General features: G+C 46.0%; 1 protein-coding gene across 1 annotated transcript in view; it reads right to left on the reverse strand.

Annotated features, from left to right (window-relative positions):
• VAT1 (vesicle amine transport 1) overlaps window positions 1–22,099 on the reverse strand; it is a 186,498-nt gene extending 164,399 nt beyond the window's left edge. The window contains exon 1 of the mRNA XM_077459499.1: window positions 21,570–22,099. Within this exon, the coding sequence (XP_077315625.1) occupies window positions 21,570–21,995 (426 nt within the window). The 5' untranslated portion in view covers window positions 21,996–22,099. The remainder of the gene's footprint in view (window positions 1–21,569) is intronic.
• Window positions 22,100–22,780: the final 681 nt, after the last annotated feature.

A 22,780-nucleotide genomic window follows, 5' to 3' on the forward strand; every position in this document is an offset into this window, starting at 1 on the left:
ACCAAACACTAGGGCTGCAACTAACGATTTTCATAAATCAATTAGTTGGGCAATTGTTTTGATTAATCCTGTAATAAAAAAATAAAAAATAAGTGGGTCAAATTGACGTTCATTTTCAACCAGTGACAGGAAAATTTGGAAATTGAAATTTCTGAACATAGAAGTTTTCTAACAAAATTCTTTCAGCAAATGTAAAAAGTTTTCATCTGAATATTCTCACCTGAAAATTGAACCGTGGACCAGCATAAGGCTCCGTACACACCTATGCAGTTTTTGCTTTTGATCTGTTTCTGCAGTGCTCTTTGCTGTGAGTTGATTTTTGCACATGTGATTTTACAGCATTATGCGTTTTTGCATTTTTTTGGGCAGATTAACCACTTCAGCTCCGGACCAATAAACACCTTAAGGACCAGAGGTCTTTTTGCAATTTCGCACTGCGCTGCTTTAACTGGTAATTGCGCGGTCATGCAATATTGCACCCAAACGAAATTTGCGTCCTTTTCTTCCCACAAATAGAGCTTTTTGATGGTATTTGATTGCCTCTGCGATTTTTTTTTTTGCGATATAAATGGAAAAACAGCGAAGATTTTGAAAAAAAAAGATATTTTCTTCTTTTTGTTATAAGAAAAATCGAATAAACTAAATTTTAGTCATACATTGAGGGCAAAATTTATTCAGCCACATGTCTTTAGTAAAAAAAATGTCAATAAGCGTATATTTTTTGGTTTGCGCAAAAGTTATAGCGTCTACAAACTAGAGTACATTTTCTGGAATTTACACAGCTTTTAATTTATGACTGCCGATCTCATTTCTTGAGGTGCTAAAATGGCAGGGCAGTACAAATCCCCCCCAAATGACCCCATTTTGGAAAGTAGACACCCCAAGGAAATTGCTGATGGGTATGTTGAGCCCATTGAATATTTATTTTTTTTGTCCTAAGGGATTGAATAATGACAAAAAAAAAAAAAAAATTTTTTTTACAAAAAGTTGTCACTAAATGATATATTGCTCACACATGCCATGGTTATATGTGAAATGACACCCCAAAATACATTCTGCTGCTTCTCCCGAGTACGGGGATACCACATGTGTGGGACTTTTTGGGAGTCTAGTCGCGCACGGCACCCCGAAAACCAATCACCACCTTCAGGATTTCTAAGGGTGCAAATTTTTGATTTAACTCCTCACTACCTATCAGTTTCGAAGGCCATAAAATGCCAAAATAGCACAAAACCCCCCCAAATGACCCCATTTTGGAAAGTAGACACCCCAAGCTATTTACTGAGAGGCATGTTGAGTCCATGGAATATTTTATATTTTGCCAAAAGTTGCGGGAATATTACAAACTTTTTTTTTTTGCACAAAGTTGTCACTAAATGATATATTGCTCACACATGCTATGGGCAGAAGTCAAATTACACCCCAAAATAAATTCTGCTGCTTCTCCCGAGTACGGGGATACCACATGTGGGGGACTTTTTGGGAGCCTAGTTAACTAGCTACCTAGCGACACTAGCGACACTGATGCAGCGTTCAGAAAAATTATCGCTTAGCGACACTGGCAAAAGGGGGTGAAAGGGTTAACTAGCGGAAATCAGGGGGTTAAAACCATTATTGGGTAGTATATCGGGGTACCTAGCGCTATAAAAACCTGGCGGTGAACCTAAAAAAATAACTAGCTACCTAGCGACTGTAGCGAAACTAATGCAGCGATCAGAAAAACGATCGCTTAGTGACACTGGCAAAAGGGGGTGAAAGGGTTAACTAGCGGCAATCAGGGGGTTAAAAACATTATTGGGTAGTATATCGGGGTACCTAGCGATATAAAAACCTGGCGGTGAACCTAAAAAAATAACTAGCTACCTAGCGACACATGCAGCGATCAGAAAAACGATCGCTTAGTGACACTGGCAAAAGGGGGTGAAAGGGTTAACTAGCGGCAATCAGGGGGTTAAAAACATTATTGGGTAGTATATCGGGGTACCTAGCGATATAAAAACCTGGCGGTGAACCTAAAAAAATAACTAGCTACCTAGCGACACATGCAGCGATCAGAAAAATGATCGCTTAGTGACACTGGCAAAAGGGGGTGAAAGGGTTAACTCTAGGGGCAATCAGGGGGTTAAATCTTTATTGGGGGGTGATAGGGGGCTACCCTGGACCTAACACTAACTGTCCTGACAGTTTTTACTGTCACAACTGACACTGAATGCATTGATCAGTAAAGAAATGATCAATGCAATCAGTGACACTGTGACTGGGGGGGAGGGGGGGAGGGGGGGCGGATCGGGGGGCGATCGGGGGGGGGTTTGTGTGCACCTACATGTCAGTGTAGTGTTCGTGCAGACTTACTTTTACTCTTCTCCTCGTAGTCCGGTCAAAAAGACCGCCCCGAGGAGAATGACATCACTTCCTCCTTCCTGTGTAAACAATACACAGGGGAGGAAGCTTCTCATTGGCCAGGAGCGATCCAGAGGGGGTGGCCGAAAACGAACGGCCATCCCCTCATCACGGATCGCTGCTGGACCGAATCGGACCGCCGTATCCAGCGTAAGGGGGTCCGATGGGACCCCCCACCCGCTGGAAGGCAATCACGTAGATGTACGTGATTATGCCTGCCTGTGCCATTGTGCTGACGTACAATGGCAATACGGCGGTCCTCAAGTGGTTAAAAAACAAAGTTGCTGCAAAAATGCATTACATTCTTTTCTGCAGCTTCTCCATTGAAGTATATTGAACCAAAAAATAAAAAATAAAAAAAGCACCATTGTGTTAAAAGTCCGACCCTTTCCAAATATGCAGCAGCTGAAAAACAGCAGATATGAACGTGTCCCATAGGAAACCATGTAAATTAACTGTAATGCATTTCTGCAAAAAGCACCAACATAGATGTGAACCAGGCATAAGACATTTAGTAACACGATGGGATTAAAAAGTCTAAAATTAGCCCTTTATAGTACAAAAGAGCAGATAACCACTACTGGAAGGGGGTTCTTTTTTTACTATAGAACATTGAAAGTAATTTACAGTAGTGATTATATTTTTATACTATAAAGGGCTCATTTTAGTTTTTTAAACCCATGTTACTGGCCGATCAATTATGAAAATAGTAATCGAATCATTTCATAATTGATTAGTTTCAGCCCTAAAACACACTGCCTTGAGTTCAGCTTTCCTGAGATGAAAAAATTTGCATACTGTACTTTTGAAAGGAAGGTTTGGGATGAAAAGAGTTTATATTTTTACCATTTCAAATAACTCATAGAATTTTATAACTAGATGTGTTACAACATTAAACAGTTGAAAATATATGAATGCTGGCTATAAACCCAGTTAAAGTGATTTAAAGAACAAAACTTTGCAAACAGGTCATACTTTCCTTCACTGTGCAGCTTGTTTTGCACAGAGTGGCCCCGAACTGTTTTCTGGGGTCCCTCAGCAGCTCCTCCCCACATCAGATAACCCCCTAGGAGAAGCGCCCTGAGGGAGTTGCCTTGCTGGCGTACGCTTGAGTATATCATTTTGCGTTCATAGCTGCTGAATACATTCCCCTGCCGCCCAAGTCATTGGATTTGATTGACGCAGAAGCCAATGGCTGCGCTGTCATCAATCTACCCAATCAAGAGCCGAGAACCCCAGAGGAAGAGCATGTCCACTGGATGAAGTCCCAGGGCTCAGGTAAGTAAAAATGGGGGGCAGTCACTGCCAGGTGTTCATCCCCTCAACTATAAACAAACTCCTAGAGCAGGGGTTGACACATTTGCTTTGAATCTAGGGGCCGTTTTTTTTTTAGAGTGGTATGGATTGTCAGCTCCCAGGGTAAGGCCAGTCATTTTCACCCCCACCCCCTATCCACAACAGGGCACCCAGTCAATAACTCCAATGTAATGCTGTTACATCAGGGTTATGGGCTGACCAGAAAGATCAAGGCTGGCAACAGATGGAACTGGTTGGCTTAGACAGGTGTCACACTGAGCACTCAGTAACTGAAACTGACAAAGGAGCTGTCAGAATTGTGCTTAATGTCAGGGGTAGGCGGGACCAAGCTGGGGTGTGAAACAGGAGGATCTGTCAGATTTGAGCTTAATGTCATGATAGGTGGGATCCGGCTGGGCAGGACCCAGCAGCTATCAAACCAGCCAGTGATGGGGGCCACATACATGTAGCGGTCCGCCCAGATCCCACTGGCTGGTGTTTGATGGCTGCTGGGTCCCGCTCACCCCTGACAAAGCTCAAATCTGACAGATCCCAAGTTGCTTGTCAGTTTCACATACAGCGGCTCTGGCAAGCATCAAGAGCCGCATCGAGCGTGGAGGACAGCACTCAGTGTTAATGCACTGCATGTCTGGGGCATTGGTAGTGAGTGGGCTGGTGGCAGCCTAGGCGCCAGGGTGCGATTTCTGGTCTCCATGGCGACCTGGCACCTGGGGTTTGTCGAGCCCTGCCTTAGAGTATCCCTTGGCTGGATGAAACCATGTCAAGTGTTGCAAGTTTGTCACATCACCACCTCATGCAGTTTTAAAGTGCAAGTTCACCATCATACACTTTTAAATCCCAGCTCCCCTATGCACCAATATAGTATTCATGTAATTTTTGCAATAAGATCAAAGCTTTCCATTAAATCTAGTCACTTGCTTTTGTCCTAATCCAGGTTTCTAAAAGTTTCCATTAGTAATAACTTTCTTTCAGAAAGTAGGTCATGACAGGAAAAGTCACCAGCTGACCTCATTAGCACACACTATGCATCATCCACTTACCCACTGCATTCAATTTAAAAATGTGCACCTGAGAATCAGTGATCATCCTCACTAAAGATACAATAGGCCTCCAAGATTCCTCTGGTAGCTAGTCTTCCTTTACTACCAGCCAATGAAATAAATTAGGCAGATGCCACTAAGGACCAAGGTAACTTAAGACTGCTCCAAGGTATGGAATTCCTTCTTACCCAATGGATTAGAGCAAAAAATGTAGGAAGAATCTACTGAGCTAGATTTTAGACCGAAGAGACCTTCAGGAGGAAAAAAATTAAATAGAAAATAGGATTCAGAACAATTTTCTCTGAAAAAAATAGAAAATGGCTCCCCGATTGGCAAGACTTGCAGCTCACTAAATTCTTCAAGCCGTCATTAGACATTACAAATGTTTTCAAAGTAATCCGTTTCAGGGAGGTTAAACTAATGGGTTTGAAAGGTTCCCTGGACAGGGCCTGTAGAACCGACAAGTCCCACTTTGGACAGCGTCTGATCTGGACCAAGTGAGGGCTTTAAAGAATCTGATCAGTAGGGGTTCCGATAGATTTTTCCAAATAACCCAAATGCTGCAACTTGAACTTTCAGGGTACTGACAGCTAGGCCCTTGTCTGCTCCTTCTTGCAGGAACTCCAGGATAGAAGAAATCTTTTAAAGGATCTGCTGGATGCTGTGCACCAGTTGAAATCTTTCCAGACTTTGCAATAAATTGCTCTAGTAACACTGCTAGCTAGGGTAGCAACTAACCTACCCAAAAATAATTCTCAAAAGCTGCTCTCAGAAGCCAAGTTTTAGCTTTGCTATATCCTGGTGAAGCAGGGGACCTTGCATCAGCAGGTCTTGTCACAACAGAAGGTGCCAATAGTTTGATTTGCATCCGTAGAAGGGATGAACACAAAGCCCTCTTGGGCTAGAAGGGAGTGATTACTGTTGTATCCCCTTTCTGGATTTTTTGTTGTTATGACGTGAGGCATAAGCTGAAGGGGAAGAGCATAGGTGAAATTTCCAACACTGCGCCAGGGCATCTAACCCCAGGGATGACTAATTTCTGTTCAGGGAAAAAGGAGACACCTGTGTATTTTCCTGAGTCGCAAAGAGATCCACTCTTAGCCACCACCCTTTCTTCACTATCGAATGGAAGATAGCTGGGATCAATCACTGCTCCATATATCTGGTTTCTGCTGAGGAAGTCCGTTACCCTGTTTGGAGTCCTCTTTAGGTGCAGACAAGGATAGAGTATGGAGCTCTGCCCATCTTAGAATGCTTCCTGCTAGGCAGTGAACAGCTCTGCTTCTGGTGCCCCCCTGTAGGCCCCCACCATGGCATTGTCTGACAGGATCTGTATATGAACTTTGCAAGTGTCAGTAAGGTGCTTTCTATTGCCTTTAGCTCCCTCCAATTTGGGGGCCTTACTGCTTCTCTTGTGGACCACAAGTGCCAAACCCACCGACCACTCATGGGAGCACACCCCCCCCCCCAACCCCAGGAGCTAGCATCCCTTAATTTTAGATTGGGAAGGACCATAACAGACCCACTGAATACCTTGTCTACTGGTTCTTCCACCAAAAGACTCCTTTTCACCGTAGTGGGGACCATCACTAGCAAGTCCAGTGAATCTTGCTGGCGATCCCAGGTTTTTAACAGAAAAACTTTGCAGAAGTCTGAAGTGGAGCCTTGCCCACTGACTTCCCAGTATGGAAGAGGTCAGGGTTCCCAATGCCGACATGATCTTCCTGATGGACAGGAGCTGACTAAACTACACATCCACCAACTTAGTGTTTCTTCTGGAAGAAAAATCTTTTGCTCCACTGAGTAGATACAGAAACCCAACACCTCCTGCAAGGGAAACAGATTTGACTTGGAGTTTAAAGAGGAAGTAAACCCTAATGGGTTTACTTTAGTCTCCCTGCGAAGGTAAAGCATAATTGGCTACTTTTTCATTGCATAGTAGCCTATTATGTGTCACTTAACTGACACAGGAGCCAGCGATGTCACTGCTGTCCCCTGTAGTACAGATTTTCCATCTTCCGGGTATTGCTGCTCCAGCCACTCACAGCGCCGGAGCAGCAATGAAGTCACTCCTGCACATGGGAGCCACCACTAATGGCATATTGCCATTAGCAGTGGCATGCTGCTAACAGCGATAGCGCGCCTGTGTCTACGGCGCATGTGCCATAGAAGGCGGTGCCTGTCTTTGTAAATATCTCCTAAAGTGTAGGTTTAGGAGATATTTCTTGGACCTACAGGCAAGCCTAAATCTAGGCTTATCCGTAGGTAAAAATTGTTTGTAAGGGTTTACAACCACTTTAAGATCCATCCTATGTGAGCACAAGCTCTGACCAAGTTCTTCTGAAGCACTTCTGTTTTTTTTTCCACAAAAGTTATCCAGATAAGGAATCTCAGCAATTCTAGATGCAAAGGTGCCAATGTTTCAGCCATTACCTTCATGAACACTCTTGGGGACAATAGGCCAAACTCATGTGCTCTGAACTGCAGGTGTACCACCTTCCCTAGTGTCAATGTCAACTTCAGATATTTCTGGGACCTGGCAGCAATGGTATGAAGGTAGGCATCCTGTAAATGTATGCCATGTAGCACCCTTGGCTCAGGTTTACTGAGTAAATTGAATCCATCTGAAATCTTCTGTACACCATCAATTTAGCATCTTGAGCTTTAGGATAAGATTGAGCTTTCCTGAGTTTCTGAACAAGGAATGCATGCAAGTAGAAACCCTGGAAGAACTTCCCTGTAGGGACTGGAATAGCTCTGGGATTTCAGTTACTGGATTAGCGACTTCATGGTGATACCCTTGTCTGGATCCCTTGGGGAGTTTGACACCAAGAATCTTTTTGGAGGTTCTTTGAATTTGATCCTGTATCCCTGGGAGAGCATGTTTACAATAAACTGGTTTGATGTAATGCCTCTCCACTGTGGAAGAAACTCCTGGAGTCTTCCTGACCAGGAGGGAGGAGTCAATGCAGCTTTCCAGAAGTCACGGGAGGATCGAAGAGCATTCCTATCTTTGGGCTTCTGTAAAGACCATGGTTTCCTTTTGCACTGTTTTTTGAGGCTGGAAAAAAAAAAAAAAAAAAAAAAACTTACAGGTCCACACCTGCTTCTAGACCATACGTTTATTTTTATCAGCTATTCTGAACTAGAATCCATTCTTGAACAGCAAATCCCCTGCAAAGGGAATGCTATACAGCCTGCTTTTTGATGCCACATCCCTGGGCCAGGTTTTTAGCCATAAGGCCCTCCTAGCAGAGTTTGTTAGCGCTGCAGACCTGGCTGACATGCGTATAGATTCTGCCAAGGCATCCACAATATATGATACTGCTGCAGACACTTGTAAAGGAGTCCAAATCTGCAGTAACATGTGCCTTCATTTGTTTAAACCAGTGTTCTGAAGCCAGCAATGACATGCATTGCTTGGAATTTAGATTGTTCGTCACAGATTCCCAGGCTCTATCCATGGGCTCCTTTAGTGTCCCCATATCTTCAAAGGCAAGGTCAGTTGATTGAGACATGCGAGAATGCAGAATAGTTTGGGAACCTTGTTCTAGATAGAGAGTCAGGATTGAATCTTGTGAGAAAAAAAAAGAAAGGTAGAAGGCACTGACAGGAAAGGGAGGCACCCATCCAATGCGACAGCTGAGGACATAAGGATGGAAGCACAATGTCCTCATTTAGATGAAAGGCCAAAAAAAGCTTTGGAAGAAACAGACTGCAGACACAGCATCGCCTTAGGCCGCGTACACACGGGCGGACTGTTCGCCCAACTTAGTCCGCTGAACAGTGTTTCAGCGGACAGTCCGCTCGTGTGTGGGCTTCAGCGGACTGTTTCAGCGGACAGTGACGAACAAAGTCTTACGGAATTTCCGTAAGACAGTCCGTTCAAACTTGGTTTTGTCCGTCCAAACTTGGTTTCAGCGGACAGTCCGCTCGTGTGTAGGCAAGTTGGATGGACTAAGTATCGCGCATGCTCAGAAAGGGTTTACACGGCCGAAGGTTGCATTGCAGTGTATAGGATGTCGTTTTTCTAGTCCCGTCGTACGTGCTGTACTCATCACGCACGTTTTCAGCGGACTGTTCGTTCATCGTGTGTGGTCAAGTCAGTTCATGCTAATTTTGAACGGACTGTTTGTCGGATTGTTTGACGAACTTAGTTGGGCGAACAGTCCGCCCGTGTGTACGCGGCCTTAGGAATCAAAAATGCGGAAAAAATAGGATTTTTGTATTTACCGTAAAATCTCTAAATTCACCGACCGACAGCTCCTCTCTAACTAAATGGTTTGTTAGCCTACCATTAGGAGAACTAGGCAAATTGTAACAATTCACAGATTTTTAGTCCCGCCCCAGGGGGTGGACCCTGTGTCAACAATCCTCCCTGCTCCCAGGCAGAACTCAGTACAATGAAGAGGAGTGGGTGCTGGGTCGGTGAATTACAGGGAAAAGTATTTTATGGAGAGTACAAAAATCCTATTTTCTTATATTCACCGACCAACACAGCCCCTCTCTAACTAAATGGGACGTCCCCAAGCAGTGCCAAACAAGGGGTGGGCAAAAACAGCATTAAAACTTGTGCAGATGCAATGCAACAGTGCATTAACAGTACTGCCTTATCAAAAAACAAGGGAAAAAAAAATCTCAATTGCAACTACACAGCTGCCTGCAAAACTTCGCCAAAACAGGCAGCCGATGCACTGACGTCTGCCTTGTAGAACTTGGTAAATGTATGGGCAGATGACCAGGTCACCGGCTTACACACCTGAGCGACAGACGCTTAGCGTTGAAAGGCCCAAGACGTTCCGATTGCTCTTGTAGAGTGGGCCGTGACTGGAAAGGGGTGCACCTGCCCCTTCAAGGTGTAGGCTTGGACTACAATCTGTCTGATGAGGCTGCCATACCCTTCTTTGGGCCAGCCACCGAAACAAACAGATTTGAGTAAAACCCCTGGAAGCGTTCCGATTCTGGAACTGGTACAGTCACCCCCTGATTCAGCAAGTCCCTTACTGCCCCTAGCAGGGCTTCCTGGTGAACCGGGGACGTGGGTATGCTGGAGGGGAGGATTCTGTTTGGCGGCCAAGAGAGGCTCTTGTAGCCTGTGGAAATCAGGTTGCAGACCCATTGGTCGAATAACCGGGAGGTCCATCGGGCTGCAAACACCCGAAGGTGACCCCCCACCCGAAATGTGGGTGGGGCAAACTCATGCAGCAGCACTTTTTCACAGGCTTGCAGTTCCAGGGACACTTCTGACCATTTGTGGACATCTGTCAGGCTGGGAACGTTTTGTCGAAGCACCAGGCGGACGAAAAAGCCACTTAAGCAGAAAAAGAGGGCCTTTGCCTGTGGCGTGGCTCCTTAGCCTTACTGGCCTGGGAGTGGTGTACTCTTACCACCCGTGACATTTTTAATGCTGAACTACTTGTATCCACATACATTTATTATATCCTTTTATCTATGTACATACTGTATAATGACAGCATTTACCGACACCGTTTAATATGCCTTATATGGATATTTAGTCATTATGGTTTGATGTATACCCACTGGCCGGCCGATTGTGCTCCGTGTGAGGCAATTGGGCGGTACTTTGTCTTTTCTTTCTTGCGGGCACTGCGATGCGCCAGTGGGTCCTCCCCTCTCATTCTGATTGGGAGGTTCGGGCGGACTCCACTCTGCACAATCGACGCCATGTCACCTACGCCGTGCGTGTGACGTTGGTCTTAGCGTCATCACGCCGGCGTTTTTGGTTTTTCCATTCTCCGTGTCTCTGGGGGGGGGGGGGGGGGGTTAACGTGCCAGTCGCTGGTTGATGACCGGGGTTGGGCGCGGCCCCTCCCCCTCAGTCTCACGTACATGGTGTTGGCGGCATATTTAAACCCCATTCGGGGATGGCTGCCTGTCAGGCCAGTCTCTGCATGGGGTCTGAACACACCAGTTATCCGGTCAGCTGGTTGTTCCAGGATCGATATCAAGGTACATACTTGTCTACTCTTCCCATTCCTCTTTTCCTCTTTCTCCCTATCCTCACTGACATTCTTTGTCTATTGCTAATTCATTATCACCAACACATACCTTACTCTTTATTTTCACACTTACCATATCCCATGCACTCACTCCCACACATACATCCATTCTACCCCCTCATACTCAGTTTTCAATATGTCAGCCATTCTTGCATACTCACTACTCAATATCACTCTGCTTTGTGTTTATCATTTTGTGAAGTTTGCTGTCGATTTATTTTCACTCTCACTTTTCTTAGTATCAACACCATTTCGGCACACTCTCATGCTGATACACTCCTGTGCCAGATATCGTATCCATTTGCCGCCTCAGTGCCCGTATAGGGAACTTGTCCCTGGCCCGCCCGGCGCCCACCGCTGTGCGTTGCATTTGACGCCTGGACTGGTGAGTCCGCTCTAACCAAACTATCTATTCATAATATAGTTTTATGAATTTACTATCTTAATTTACTGGTTAGTATATTATTTGTATAATTATTTTTATTTCATCTATTTTTATAGAAACTTTGTGGTAGCATCTGCTCCTGATGAGTGGGGAGACACCCACGAAACGCGTCGAGCTCTGCATTTTGATGCTTGGGTTATACCTGTATACGGAACCACATCCATAAGTCCTTAATTACCTATTTAGAAGTCCTTGACCATTTATTACAAATTTAATCTTATGGGATGCATATCTATCATGTGCATACATTTGTCGATGTCGGACATGCTGTCATGGGCACTATTCTGCCACATTTCTTAATTAATCTATTTATTACTGTTATGTATAATTACATGTGGATACTATACACTGTCATATATTATGTTTTTATTGTATCGATATTTATGTACATCATGAATTGGATTTATAATGAGTAGTTCTTTTGAACATTCAATTAAATAAATTAATATGGTCCAATGAAATATCTTTGTCTTTTACTATCCAAGTGCTTCATTTAAAGTCCCAAACTTCCCTTTTTTGTGCGTATTAATTACCGGGATGGAGGTACTCAACTGTACTTCATTTAAAGTCCCAAAATTTCCCCTCTTGTTGCTTATATATACATTTTTAATAATTTCATCCAACAAAGCGCCAAAGAGCCGGTTGCCAAGGAAGGGAAGATCGGTCAGGGCTTTTTTGGATGCCTGGTCAGCAGACCAGCATTTAACCACTTGCTTACTGGGCACTTAAACACCCTTCCTGCCCAGACCAATTTTCAGCTTTCGGTGCTCTCACAATTTGAATGACAATTACTCAGTCATGCAACACTGTACCCAAATGAATTTTTTGGTCCTTTTTTTCCCCACAAATAGAGCTTTCTTTTGGTGGTATTTGATCACATCTGGGGTTTTTATTTTTTGCGCTATAAATGAAAAAAAAGACGCATATTTCTTTGTTTCTGTGACAGAATTATGCAAATTATTAATTTTTCTTCATACATTTTGGCCACAATTTATACTGCTACATATCTTTGGTAAAAATAACCCAAATTAGTGGATATTATTTGGTCTTTGTGAAAGTTAGAGAGTCTACAAGGTGTGGTGCGAATCGCACAAAATTGATCACACCTGATGTACTGGTGGCCTATCTCGCTTCTTGTGACCCGAACAATTCAGGAAAGTACAAATACCCCTCAAATGACCCCTTTTCGGAAAGTAGACATTCCAAGGTATTTAGTAAGAGGCATAGTGAGCTTTTTGATGTTGTCATTTTTTTTCCCACAATTCTTTGCAAAATTAAGATTTTTCATTTTTTTTCTCTACAAAATTGTCATAGGTTATTTCTCTCACGTGGCATGTGTATACCACAAATGGCACCCCCCAAAAAATTCTGCTACTCCTCCTGAGTATTACAATACCACAGGTGTGTGACTCACAGCCTGGCCACATAGAGAGGCCCAACATGCAGGTAGCGCCATCATGTGTTCTAGGAACATAAACTACACATCTAACTTGTTGACTATTTATTACACTTTTGAAGCACCAGGACAATGACACGTGGCACTAATATGTGGCACTGAAGACACGTGGCACTAATATGTGGCACTGAAGACACGTGGCACTAATATGTGGCACTGAAGACACGTGGCACTAATACTTGCCACCGATGACAGATGGATCTAATACTTGCCACCGATGACAGATGGATCTAATACTTGCCACCGATGACAGATGGATCTAATACTTGCCACCGATGACAGATGGATCTAATACTTGCCACCGATGACAGATGGATCTAATACTTGCCACCGATGACAGATGGATCTAATACTTGCCACCGATGACAGATGGATCTAATACTTGGCACCGGGGCAGATGGCACTGGGGCAGATGGCACCGGGGCAGATGGCACCGGGGCAGATGGCACCGGGGCAGATGGCACTGGGGCAGATGGCACTGGGGCAGATGGCACTGGGGCAGATGGCACTGGGGCAGATGGCACTGGGGCAGATGGCACTGGGGCAGATGGCACTTTTTTTTAATTTTTTTTACTACAGGCAGAATGGCTGCCGCTGCAGCCGTTCATCTCTCCCCTCTCACACTGTCTGTGCGAGGAGGGAGAGCGGTGCTGAGAGATGATCTCATATGTTTACATATGAGATCATCTCCCATTGGACACGCCGATCACGCTGTAAACGGCCGCTGTGATTGGCCGTTTACAGCGATCTGTGTTTGCCTGTCCCCGGGGGACACTGCGAACACAGAACTTCCGCGATGCGCGCCCGCACGCATTGCGGAACTAAACATCAGGACGTCCAGGGACGACCACCCGGACGAACGCGCCTGCTCTACGGCCGTCATTTGGCCATAGGGCGGGCGCGAGGTGGTTAAGCCAAATCAGGCGCCTCAGCACCACAGCTGACACTAAACCCCTGGATAACGGAGAGCATCCAGGGCCGCATCAAACGTACTTAAGGCCTTACACTAGTTGGTCTGCTAGTTCCATGCAGACAGGGGAGGTGTTTTGCTCTCCCCCCCAATTTGCAAAATATTCCTCAAAGGGGTAACACGCCGCCATGTTTTGGCAGTCCTTTGCAGCTGACCCCATTCCCTGTAGATAAGATGTACCCATATTTGGCTTATTTTGACAAGTATGTTAACGTGCTGGCTTGCGGGACCCAAAAGGGACTGCTACCTCAGCAGAGGGATCTGCTGGCTCCTGTATCTCCAGGGTATCACGCACAGCTGTGATAAGTGCTCCAAAAAGCGCTTTGTCGCGCCCAGACCAGGACGTGGAATCATCCTCGCTGTCCAAATGGTCCTGGTCTGCCTCGTCTGATAAGTCAGAGCAGGGTCACCAGCTGCAGCAGGGCCGGAGTCTGCATCAGAGCTCTCCCCAGAGATCAGGAGGGGGGAAGGGGTCGTTTACACGCACCTTTCCTTCCACACACTGCCTCTATTTTTGCAGCAAAAGAGTTAAGGACTGCCGTCAGGGTGTCCATGGGCACAGCGCTATCCGCAGGCGACCGTTGCAATAGCCTGGATTTCAGAGGAAGAAACACCAGTTTCTAAAGCCATGCTGACCCTACCCTGTGCCACCTGCAAGGGGACTTAGGACAGTGAAGATCCCACCCTCTTGCTCCCACCACGTGGGGGGGTAGGGGTACCTAGCGGCAGACTCACCACCCTGGGGCGTTCTGTGAATGTTAGCCGTGCCTGTAGTCCTTAGGAAGTTACCCAGTTGCAGAGTGAAGAAACTGTCAGCAGCAGCTGTATAGGGTAGCGGTGAAACGTTCTGCAGAGCTTGCACCAGCGCTCAGGGAAGAGCCATCCAGCGTTCTGTATACTCAGTGGGCACAGGAAACAGCATGTGAGAGCACATGTGACGCTGTCACAAGAGAACTGCGGAGAAAAAAAGCGATCAGGCTTCAAGAAAATGGCTGCCAATACAATAGAAAAATTCTACAGAAGATGGCTGCTGAGGCTCACAAGGGGAACCTGCTTTGCTCACAGCCAAGATGGCTGTCGGACAGTGCCACGCAGTGACAGGAAAATCGCCAGTCCTGAAGAGCTGGGAGACATATCACAGACCTACCCCTGTGCAGTTACAGGGTAGCTGCTGCCCTGGTATACTGTGATCCAGACATCAGTAGCCTGGTCATATTTATACCCCAAAGCATTGAAGCTCACCGACCACCTCTGGAGCTGAGGCATGTTGTGGCCTGCCGAGCCTTAGCTACGACCTGCACACGCTCGACGGCAGGACTGGGGAGACTACAAGGATAACTTAACCAGCCTGTCACCCAGCCGGCAGTTGATGAAAGATCCTGGGATCTTCTATCTTGCGCAAAAAACATCAAACCTGCATCACAAAAATGGATCAAAGGGCCCACAGGGTTCCTAGGTCATTCTCCGTCACTAGTCAAGCAGGGAGGGTTGTTAGCACAGGGTCCGCCCCCTGGGGTGGGACTAAAGTTCTGTGTATTGTGTTACAATTTTCTGCCTAGTTCTAATGGCAGGATAACAAACCATTTAGTTACAGAGAGGAGCCATGTCGGTTGGTGAAATGAAAAAAATTCCCAGGACCAATGGTCCCATCAGGAGCCAGTTCCTTCTATACTAGGCAGGAAAAACTGAGCTGCTGGATGCAGTGTGAGGGATTATAGCCAGTAGGAGCACCCCCTCAGCGGTACTGTGCAAGTGTTGCTTTTTTTTAACACTTTCTGCCTAGTCTTGTCCTAAAGGGGCAATATAACCCTAAGGTCAAGAAGAGCTGCTGTGTCCATCAATGACTAGAGAAAGTACAGCCTTTTGAGTCTCCCAAACCTCTGGTCATGCAGGGTGAGCTCCTTTTCCTCCATCTCCATGGTAGCATGGATTACTTTCAGGAGTTCAACCTCTTCTGGTGAGATCTTGTACTTAGCAGCACCAGCTTAATTTTCCTCCTCTGAATCTGTTCCATCCGGAGCAAGGGGAGCAGGTTCTTGGGAAGTGTCCTGGGAGATCAGACCCCCTGCCTGTATTAGGGAGACAACTTGGGGTGCTGAAGATGGCTGCAGAGCCCTGGGTTCCCCTGAGGGACCTGGTTCTTCTAGGTTTGACCTAAAGGTGGCGTGGAACTCATCCTTAATGGTTGTAACTAGATTGCCACAAATAGATGGCTACTATGACTAAATCTAAAAGCTATTTAGTCCAAGCTTTGCTTTTTTGCAGACAGGGCCCCTTTTCTTGACTGGTTAAACAGCTTTTGGCCTGGACAAACAGAAGAAAAACAAAGGACCACACTAAAAAAGCTGTTGCACAAGTAAAACACCCAGGTGCACCAAGAAAATAAATAAATTACTTCCCTGTGCCCAAGCAAGCCACCTTTTGTGGAGTGCCCTAATGCTGGGCAGAAGTGCTAACCCACTAGCCACTGCACTAGACATTCCCAGGGAGAGATCTCAATGGAGAGAGGGAGTGGGGTGAAAACTCCACAGAAGATGGCCCAGAACAAAAGGAGTTCCTTACCTTGGCCTTGCAGGTGCCTTGGGTTGCCCCCTTATCCGCTGCATGGTCCTCCATAGCAGAGTGCACTGCAGTAGTGGTGAAAAAGACAGTTCTGGATTCAAAAAACACTATGCCGACCCAGAACTGGAAGTTTAAGGAGGCACCAGGTGACCCCGCCCCTCTGGCCCTGCACTTGTAGCTGGAAATGGCACTGGGCATCCAATCCAGAAGTGCTGCCTCTTCCTGTACACTACGCAGGACATGGCCGAGGACTTCAGCCACCAGAACAATGGCAGCTGCTCAACCTTGCACCACCATCCCAAAAAGGGGAGAGGGATCCCGCAAGAGGCAAGTGGGAGGATCACTCCTAGCAAAAAACTGTCAGGTGAGAACATACCATCTCCTGAGATAAAGCTCAGAGGTTCCGCCTGGAGGTAACAAGCTGATGGAAGCAACGTGGAGGCACCTTGATAAAGATTTTATAGATAAAGAGTTTCCAGTGGGAGGAGCCACGATCTCAGGTGCTGTCCTGAAAGATGTTTTGGGAAAACTAGCATTCTAAATATCTAATTTGAGCTGTCTTCAGGCCAGTCACATTACTTGGATGCTTTACAGCTCTGATGGATTGCTTCTGCAGAAGCAGTCACAATCTCCCTTTGACATCACGTGGCCACTTCTCTGCAGAAGCTCTGTATAGTAGCTGTATAGCAGCTGCAAGTCATGTGACCAGCATGAAGACCGCTCAAATTTGGCATTTAGACAGCTAGGTTTTTAAAAACTACTGACAGTGTGCTTTGCCAGCCTCTAATAGAGAGGCTGGCAGTGACCATTTGAGAGACATGACAAGTAGGAAGGAGGGGGTGGGGGAAGGAGAGCCAAGAGGACAGATATGCATGATACAGGGACACTGACCAGTGATCAGCCCTGATTTTTGTGGTCAGCACAGGGCACACAGGAAGTTCAAGGTTCAAGGAATAATCCCACAGAAAGACTTGAAACTGCTGCTCCTGTACATGCACAGGCAATGAGTGGGCTGGATAGGTGCACATGAGCTGTAGCACTTTGAGTTCTGAAGTTAGTCCCTCAGGAGGGGGGATCAGGGGATATTACAGTATGAAAAGCAACATAAGGAAACCCACAAAGCAAGCTAGAGGCCAGTCGTTAGAACTTTAAAGAGTTTCTGAAATTTTTATAAAGCAAACATTTTAGGTCCTGTGCATATATAAAGGGTCATTAAAATAAATGGCCAAAACTTTTTTGGCTGTACTTCTCTTGCGAGTCACAGGAGTACATTTACTTTTGTTCCCTACCCAGCTATCTACTGGTGGGGCAGAGCAGTGCCAGGCTCAGGAAGGATGCAGACAATGTTGTCAGGATGAAATTCACTGCAGAAAGAATTGAGCAATCAGGTCATGTGATCAGAGTTTTTGGTCTTCAAGCAGACATGGTACAACTGCAGCATCAGATGCTGCAGCATGGAGGAATGTTTCTTTTTTTTAAAGACCACACTTTAGGTAAACACAGAATTTAATACTATAAGGGCACTACAAGGAGGCCAAAGCCAACCAGATGCCTGGGGAAAGTCACAGGAGCCAGTGAACACCCTTCCACCAAAGTCCTTGTGTCTTGACACCCAATACTAACACTAAACTGTTAGCTTACAGTCTTAAGTACAAGAGCATGTGTATTCTTGGGTGTGCTTTGCATTTCTTCCAGATCTAGTAATTGAAAACCCAGAGGCAATATTTTTACACAGGCATTTTGTTCAAAAAGGGGATTTATCTCCTCTGGCAGCAACAGCAAACCTTGGCACCCAGAAGTTTTGGAATTACATTTCCCATGATGCTCCTGCAGTGTAGTGGAGTATCATGGGACATTTAGTTCCAACACATTTGGGGTGCCAAGCTTCATCACTGCTCTATGGCTATATTTAACCCCTTCCGCACTATAGCCGAATGACAGCTTCAGCATGGACCTACTTTGCCAGGAGGGTGTCAATAGAGGTCCTCCCGTGCTTGAGCAGCCTGCGCGCCCCCTGCAGGGCACGAGCTAATCAGCAAGTCAGACTCGGCTGACAGCTGATCACATGGTAAATGGTTGGGACTCGGATCAGCCAATGACCGCTGATCATGTGATGTAATGAGGGTCGGTAATCGGCCATATTTCTCCTCTACAAAAAGAACTACCACGTGATCACTCGTGGCTGTCAGAGGGATTATAAAAATAATTTGGGTACAGTGTTGCATGACCACTCAATTGTAATTTAAAGTGTGCCAGTGCGGAAAGATGAAAATAGGCCTGGGCAGAAGGGGTGTTTAAGTGACTAGTAAGCAAGTGGTTAAATTAAGAAAAGTTTGTGCATGGAGTGCAGCTTTAACAAAAATGTATTATTAAAGTATTATGTGGTCACTTTACATGTTAAATTTACACATTGAAAAGCCATAAACATTTTAACAGAAGGTACAAAAACTCAGGACCATTCACTATATCTGGTCTCTGACAGTACACAACATGGAAATGCAATTTTAGTAAATATAAACCGCTACCTTTGAAGTATATAGCAGTCTAGTCACTTCTATCAGAGCCCAGTCAAGCACTGGTTAAAGCTTGTAGGAGGAGGGGACTGTTCTATGAGACTGCAAGAGCCCTGACAGTCTTGACAGTGCTGATGGGAGCATGCATGTGATCAGCACAGGGCCAAAGAAAAATCCTAGCAATACACCAAACTGAGCATGTGCAGTCCGACTCCATCTTATTGGGAAATCAGGGGACAGTGGAAGGAAGGGAGGATCTAAGGATACAGGATCAAACAGCCTTTTTACACCATATGGAGTATTAACCCCTTAGGTTCCACAGCAAGTAAAACACATTCTTTAATGCATATACAGGACCGATTTTACTGTTGTGGGTTTAGAAACTAAGCCAACAGAAAAAAAAAAAAAAAAGGTTTTACTCCCATTAACACTTTTTTGGAATCTAAAATGGAAATTAGATTTGGCATTTAGGGCTCTTATGGTGTTGACACCCATTCCACATGCAGGCCGCTCGTTACTGCACAAGAATTTGCCTAAAGCTGTGCACAGGCAACTATGGAGGAAAAATGCCTGCATTCAAATGTTAACATGCAACTGTAGCCACTGCACCTCTATAGTGAGCGTCCCCTCCACCTCTATAGACCGCCTGCACAAAGCTTGGGGCGGGTGCAGACGCAATAACAGATGCAGCCTGCGCACTAGGAGTGTTAATGGCCATCTGGAAAAAAAAAAGCCTTAAACTCAAAGTCTACAAACTAGACCTAAAAAATTTTATGGATCTCAGGGCAGAAGGAAACCACCTATAGGCATTTATAGAACACAATGGGAAACCTCGAATAAAGATTGCATCATGTTCCAATGGGTGTGGTTAAAGCCACCCAGCAATAAGATTCTTCTAGAAGCACATTAAAAAAAAGTTGTGATGAGAAAAATTTATTGATGGGAGGGTAATTGGTACATAGAGGAGAAACCCGAAGACCACAACATTCTTTAACCGCTACAGAATTAGAGAGCTTCAGAATCTGTCACACTGCCACACCCATCTCACCAGTACGTGAGCTACAATCACAATGCCATGACTGATCATTAGACAAACCAAACAATATAGAAAGTCTTACTACAGTTCATTCTTTAAATCACAGGACTTCAGAAATCCTGGACATTGGTGTATGGTTAACCACATTCAGGTACAAGACAAAGGAACAATTAAGTTCTGCATCTTTTGCAAAGCCCTTCTCCCTACTGAGTAAGATGCCCACGGACCACAATATTGTCTGGCCAGCTAATTACAGGGGAAATTATGAGTTCTCACCTGGTCATTTTTTCCCGAAAAAAGCTCTTGTAAATGGATATTACAAATACCATCTAATGCCCACTAAAAACAGAAACATTCAGACAAATGCACTAAAAAATAAAAATGGGATCCAATTACACCACTAAGATATTAACACAAACACACACAACTTCATACCAGAGACAATAAGACACACACACACGATTTGCATCCATATGAGCCATTTTTAAGTCTTATTGGACTCATCCAGAAATAAGCAGGACTTTTCTAAAGATATACAATAATCCTTAGCCTGCTGTTCTGTCTTGAGAATTGAGTCTTCTCTTAGATCTACCCCAAAAAGCAACCTGTCTGGAGGGGATGGATAGAGACATCGATTGCTCTGGTAAATAAGATGATTGTACAGTACCGGAACATGTTTGGTGTGATTTAGGCTATATTGAACATTCGCAATTAAAGCTAGTGTGAACTGTAGTGGCAGTTTTCTGCAGCTCTCAGCAGGTAGCCCATTCGCCACAATTACAAGTTGCCATCAGATATTCCCCACTCTGCCCAGCCAACAATTATATGAGGTGATCACTGCTGGACGCACCTTGCTGCTACAATTTGCACCAGCCCTAACCACTGGTGTGAATGTAGCCTTAGGTGTGGTCATCTAGCAAACATTAGATCTCTGCTACATAGCTGAAACTAACTGAGAACTAAATGGTAAACCATTTCCCCCATTCAGAGATTGGCTGCTCTAATTCAGTAAGTCTCGACCTTTTTGTCTCAGAGAAACCCTTGAAAGTCTATGCAGGTCTCAGAATCCTTGCTAAAACCAATTGGCGGGGGCCACAAGTGGGAAAATGTCCCCTACATTGGCCATTATGCCCCCAAAGAGATTGTCAGAAGGCCACCTTTAGACAGCTGAAAAGACCACCGGTGTATCTGCTAAGTGGTGTTGGCCCTGGAACCTGCAGGTACCATATTTTTACTAAATGCATGTACAAAGTTATGAACCAGCCTGGTTTACAGCTTTGTAAATGCTGTTAAAAAAAACTATTGTGGATGTCATCCAGGGTGCAGACCATCCCTTTCTTCGGTACGTTGGAGGCGTCAGCAGTCTGAGGAGCTTTTATATGGGAAGGTTGCAGCACCTATACACCTGTGCCCCCGCCATCCAGTGGGAGGTCAGTCAGTTCCAGGACCCCCAACAACCTCTGGAGAAACGGAGAATGGCTGCAGTACAGTCAGCAGAAGCAGCATCAGCCAGCACCGACAGGCAGCCACAGCCCATCCATATAGACCTCAATGGGAAGAATGCAACAGCGCCCCCTCGTGTGCAAGTGACAGAATCAGCCTGAAGTACTGGTACCGCTAATCGGCTAGTAACAAGTCTATCAATACATCGGCTATTAATCAATAGAGAACGGGGGGAGGGGGGGGGGATCAGTTAATCACTAACGCTAGCTAGGTTCCCGTGCTGCTAAGGTGCCATTTGTCGGTGGCAGTGCAGGTGATGCGATGAGGGTCACACCCATCCATCTATCGATCGGTGTGTAGGACTAACCTGTCTGTCGGTGACTCCTTCTCCTATCTCCTCCACAATGCCGGAGCACTCCATTCCCAATGAGACTGGTAGGGACGGCAGACGATCGTACACTCCTTGTCTGGCCATTAAGTCGGCGAAGTTGAGCCCGCAGGCTCGGACCCGGATCAGCACCTCCCCGGCTTTGGGTTTGGGGGCGCCCTTCTTGTTCTGCAGCTTCACCTTATCATAGCCGCCATGTCCGCTCAGTACCAGAGACTTGTAGGTGACTTCAGGCTGCGGGGGAGCCACCGCCTCTTCCCCGCACTCCGCCGCCGCCTCCTCGGCTGGCTTCTGCTCCAGTTCTTCTTTCTTGGGATCGGCGGCCTGGCTCTCCTCCTGAGGCGGCTGCTGCTGCTCCTCTGCCTGGGCAGTCTGGGTGGGGGCCGCTTCTTCGCCGGCAGACATGGCTGACAGAAGAGGGGGTTCGCTGTTACCTCAGAGACAGGCAAAGATTACTGAACCAAAGGCGGGGAGTGTCTGGGCTCTCAGCTGAGACAAGAAGAGGAGGAGCGCACTCACTGCTTTTATACCGCCCGCTTAAAGAGCCCTCACACTCATTGGCTACAAGGGTACCACTAGAAAGGAGAGTGGGGGGCCCCCTAGTGTACATAGTGGAGGCTTCACACACTCTGAGCCTCAATGGAAGAAAGCTTCCATGAAAGCGGAGTTCCAGGCTTTTTATGTTTATTAAAAGTCAACAGCTACAAAAAGTGTAGTTTCTGACTTTTAATAAACAGACACTTACCTGTTCCACGGTCGCTCCTCTCCCCCGATGCCTCCATTGCCACTCTGGCAGCTTTCGGCTTCACGGCCGGGCACGCACGGCGCATATGCGAGTAGCGCTGCGCTCCCGGAGTGGACAGGCGATCTCCAGGGACCGGTCACGTGTCCCAGGAAATCGCCTAGAGGGAGGGGCCGCCTAAGGCGAAAGGAGGAGTCTGCTTGGCGGTCCCGGGGCGGAAGGAAGAAGTGGGAGAGGAAGTCCCCCTCCTAACAAAGCCCCCACTCCCCCCCCCCCAAAAAAATGGCATGCCAAATGTTGCATGTAAGGGGGCGAGGAATGCTTAAAGCGGAAGTTCCATTTTTGGGTGGAACTCCACTTTAAGGCTTCATGTCATGTTCCCTAACCTCCCCTGCAGAAAAAAACGAAACACTGCAAAAACACGTATAAACTTGGTACCGTGGTTTAC

This window comes from Lithobates pipiens, unplaced genomic scaffold (genome assembly GCF_037356315.1).
Source record: "Lithobates pipiens isolate NorthernLeopardFrog02 unplaced genomic scaffold, aLitPip1_a1.2 Scaffold_28, whole genome shotgun sequence".
NCBI classification, from domain to species: Eukaryota; Metazoa; Chordata; class Amphibia; order Anura; family Ranidae; genus Lithobates; species Lithobates pipiens.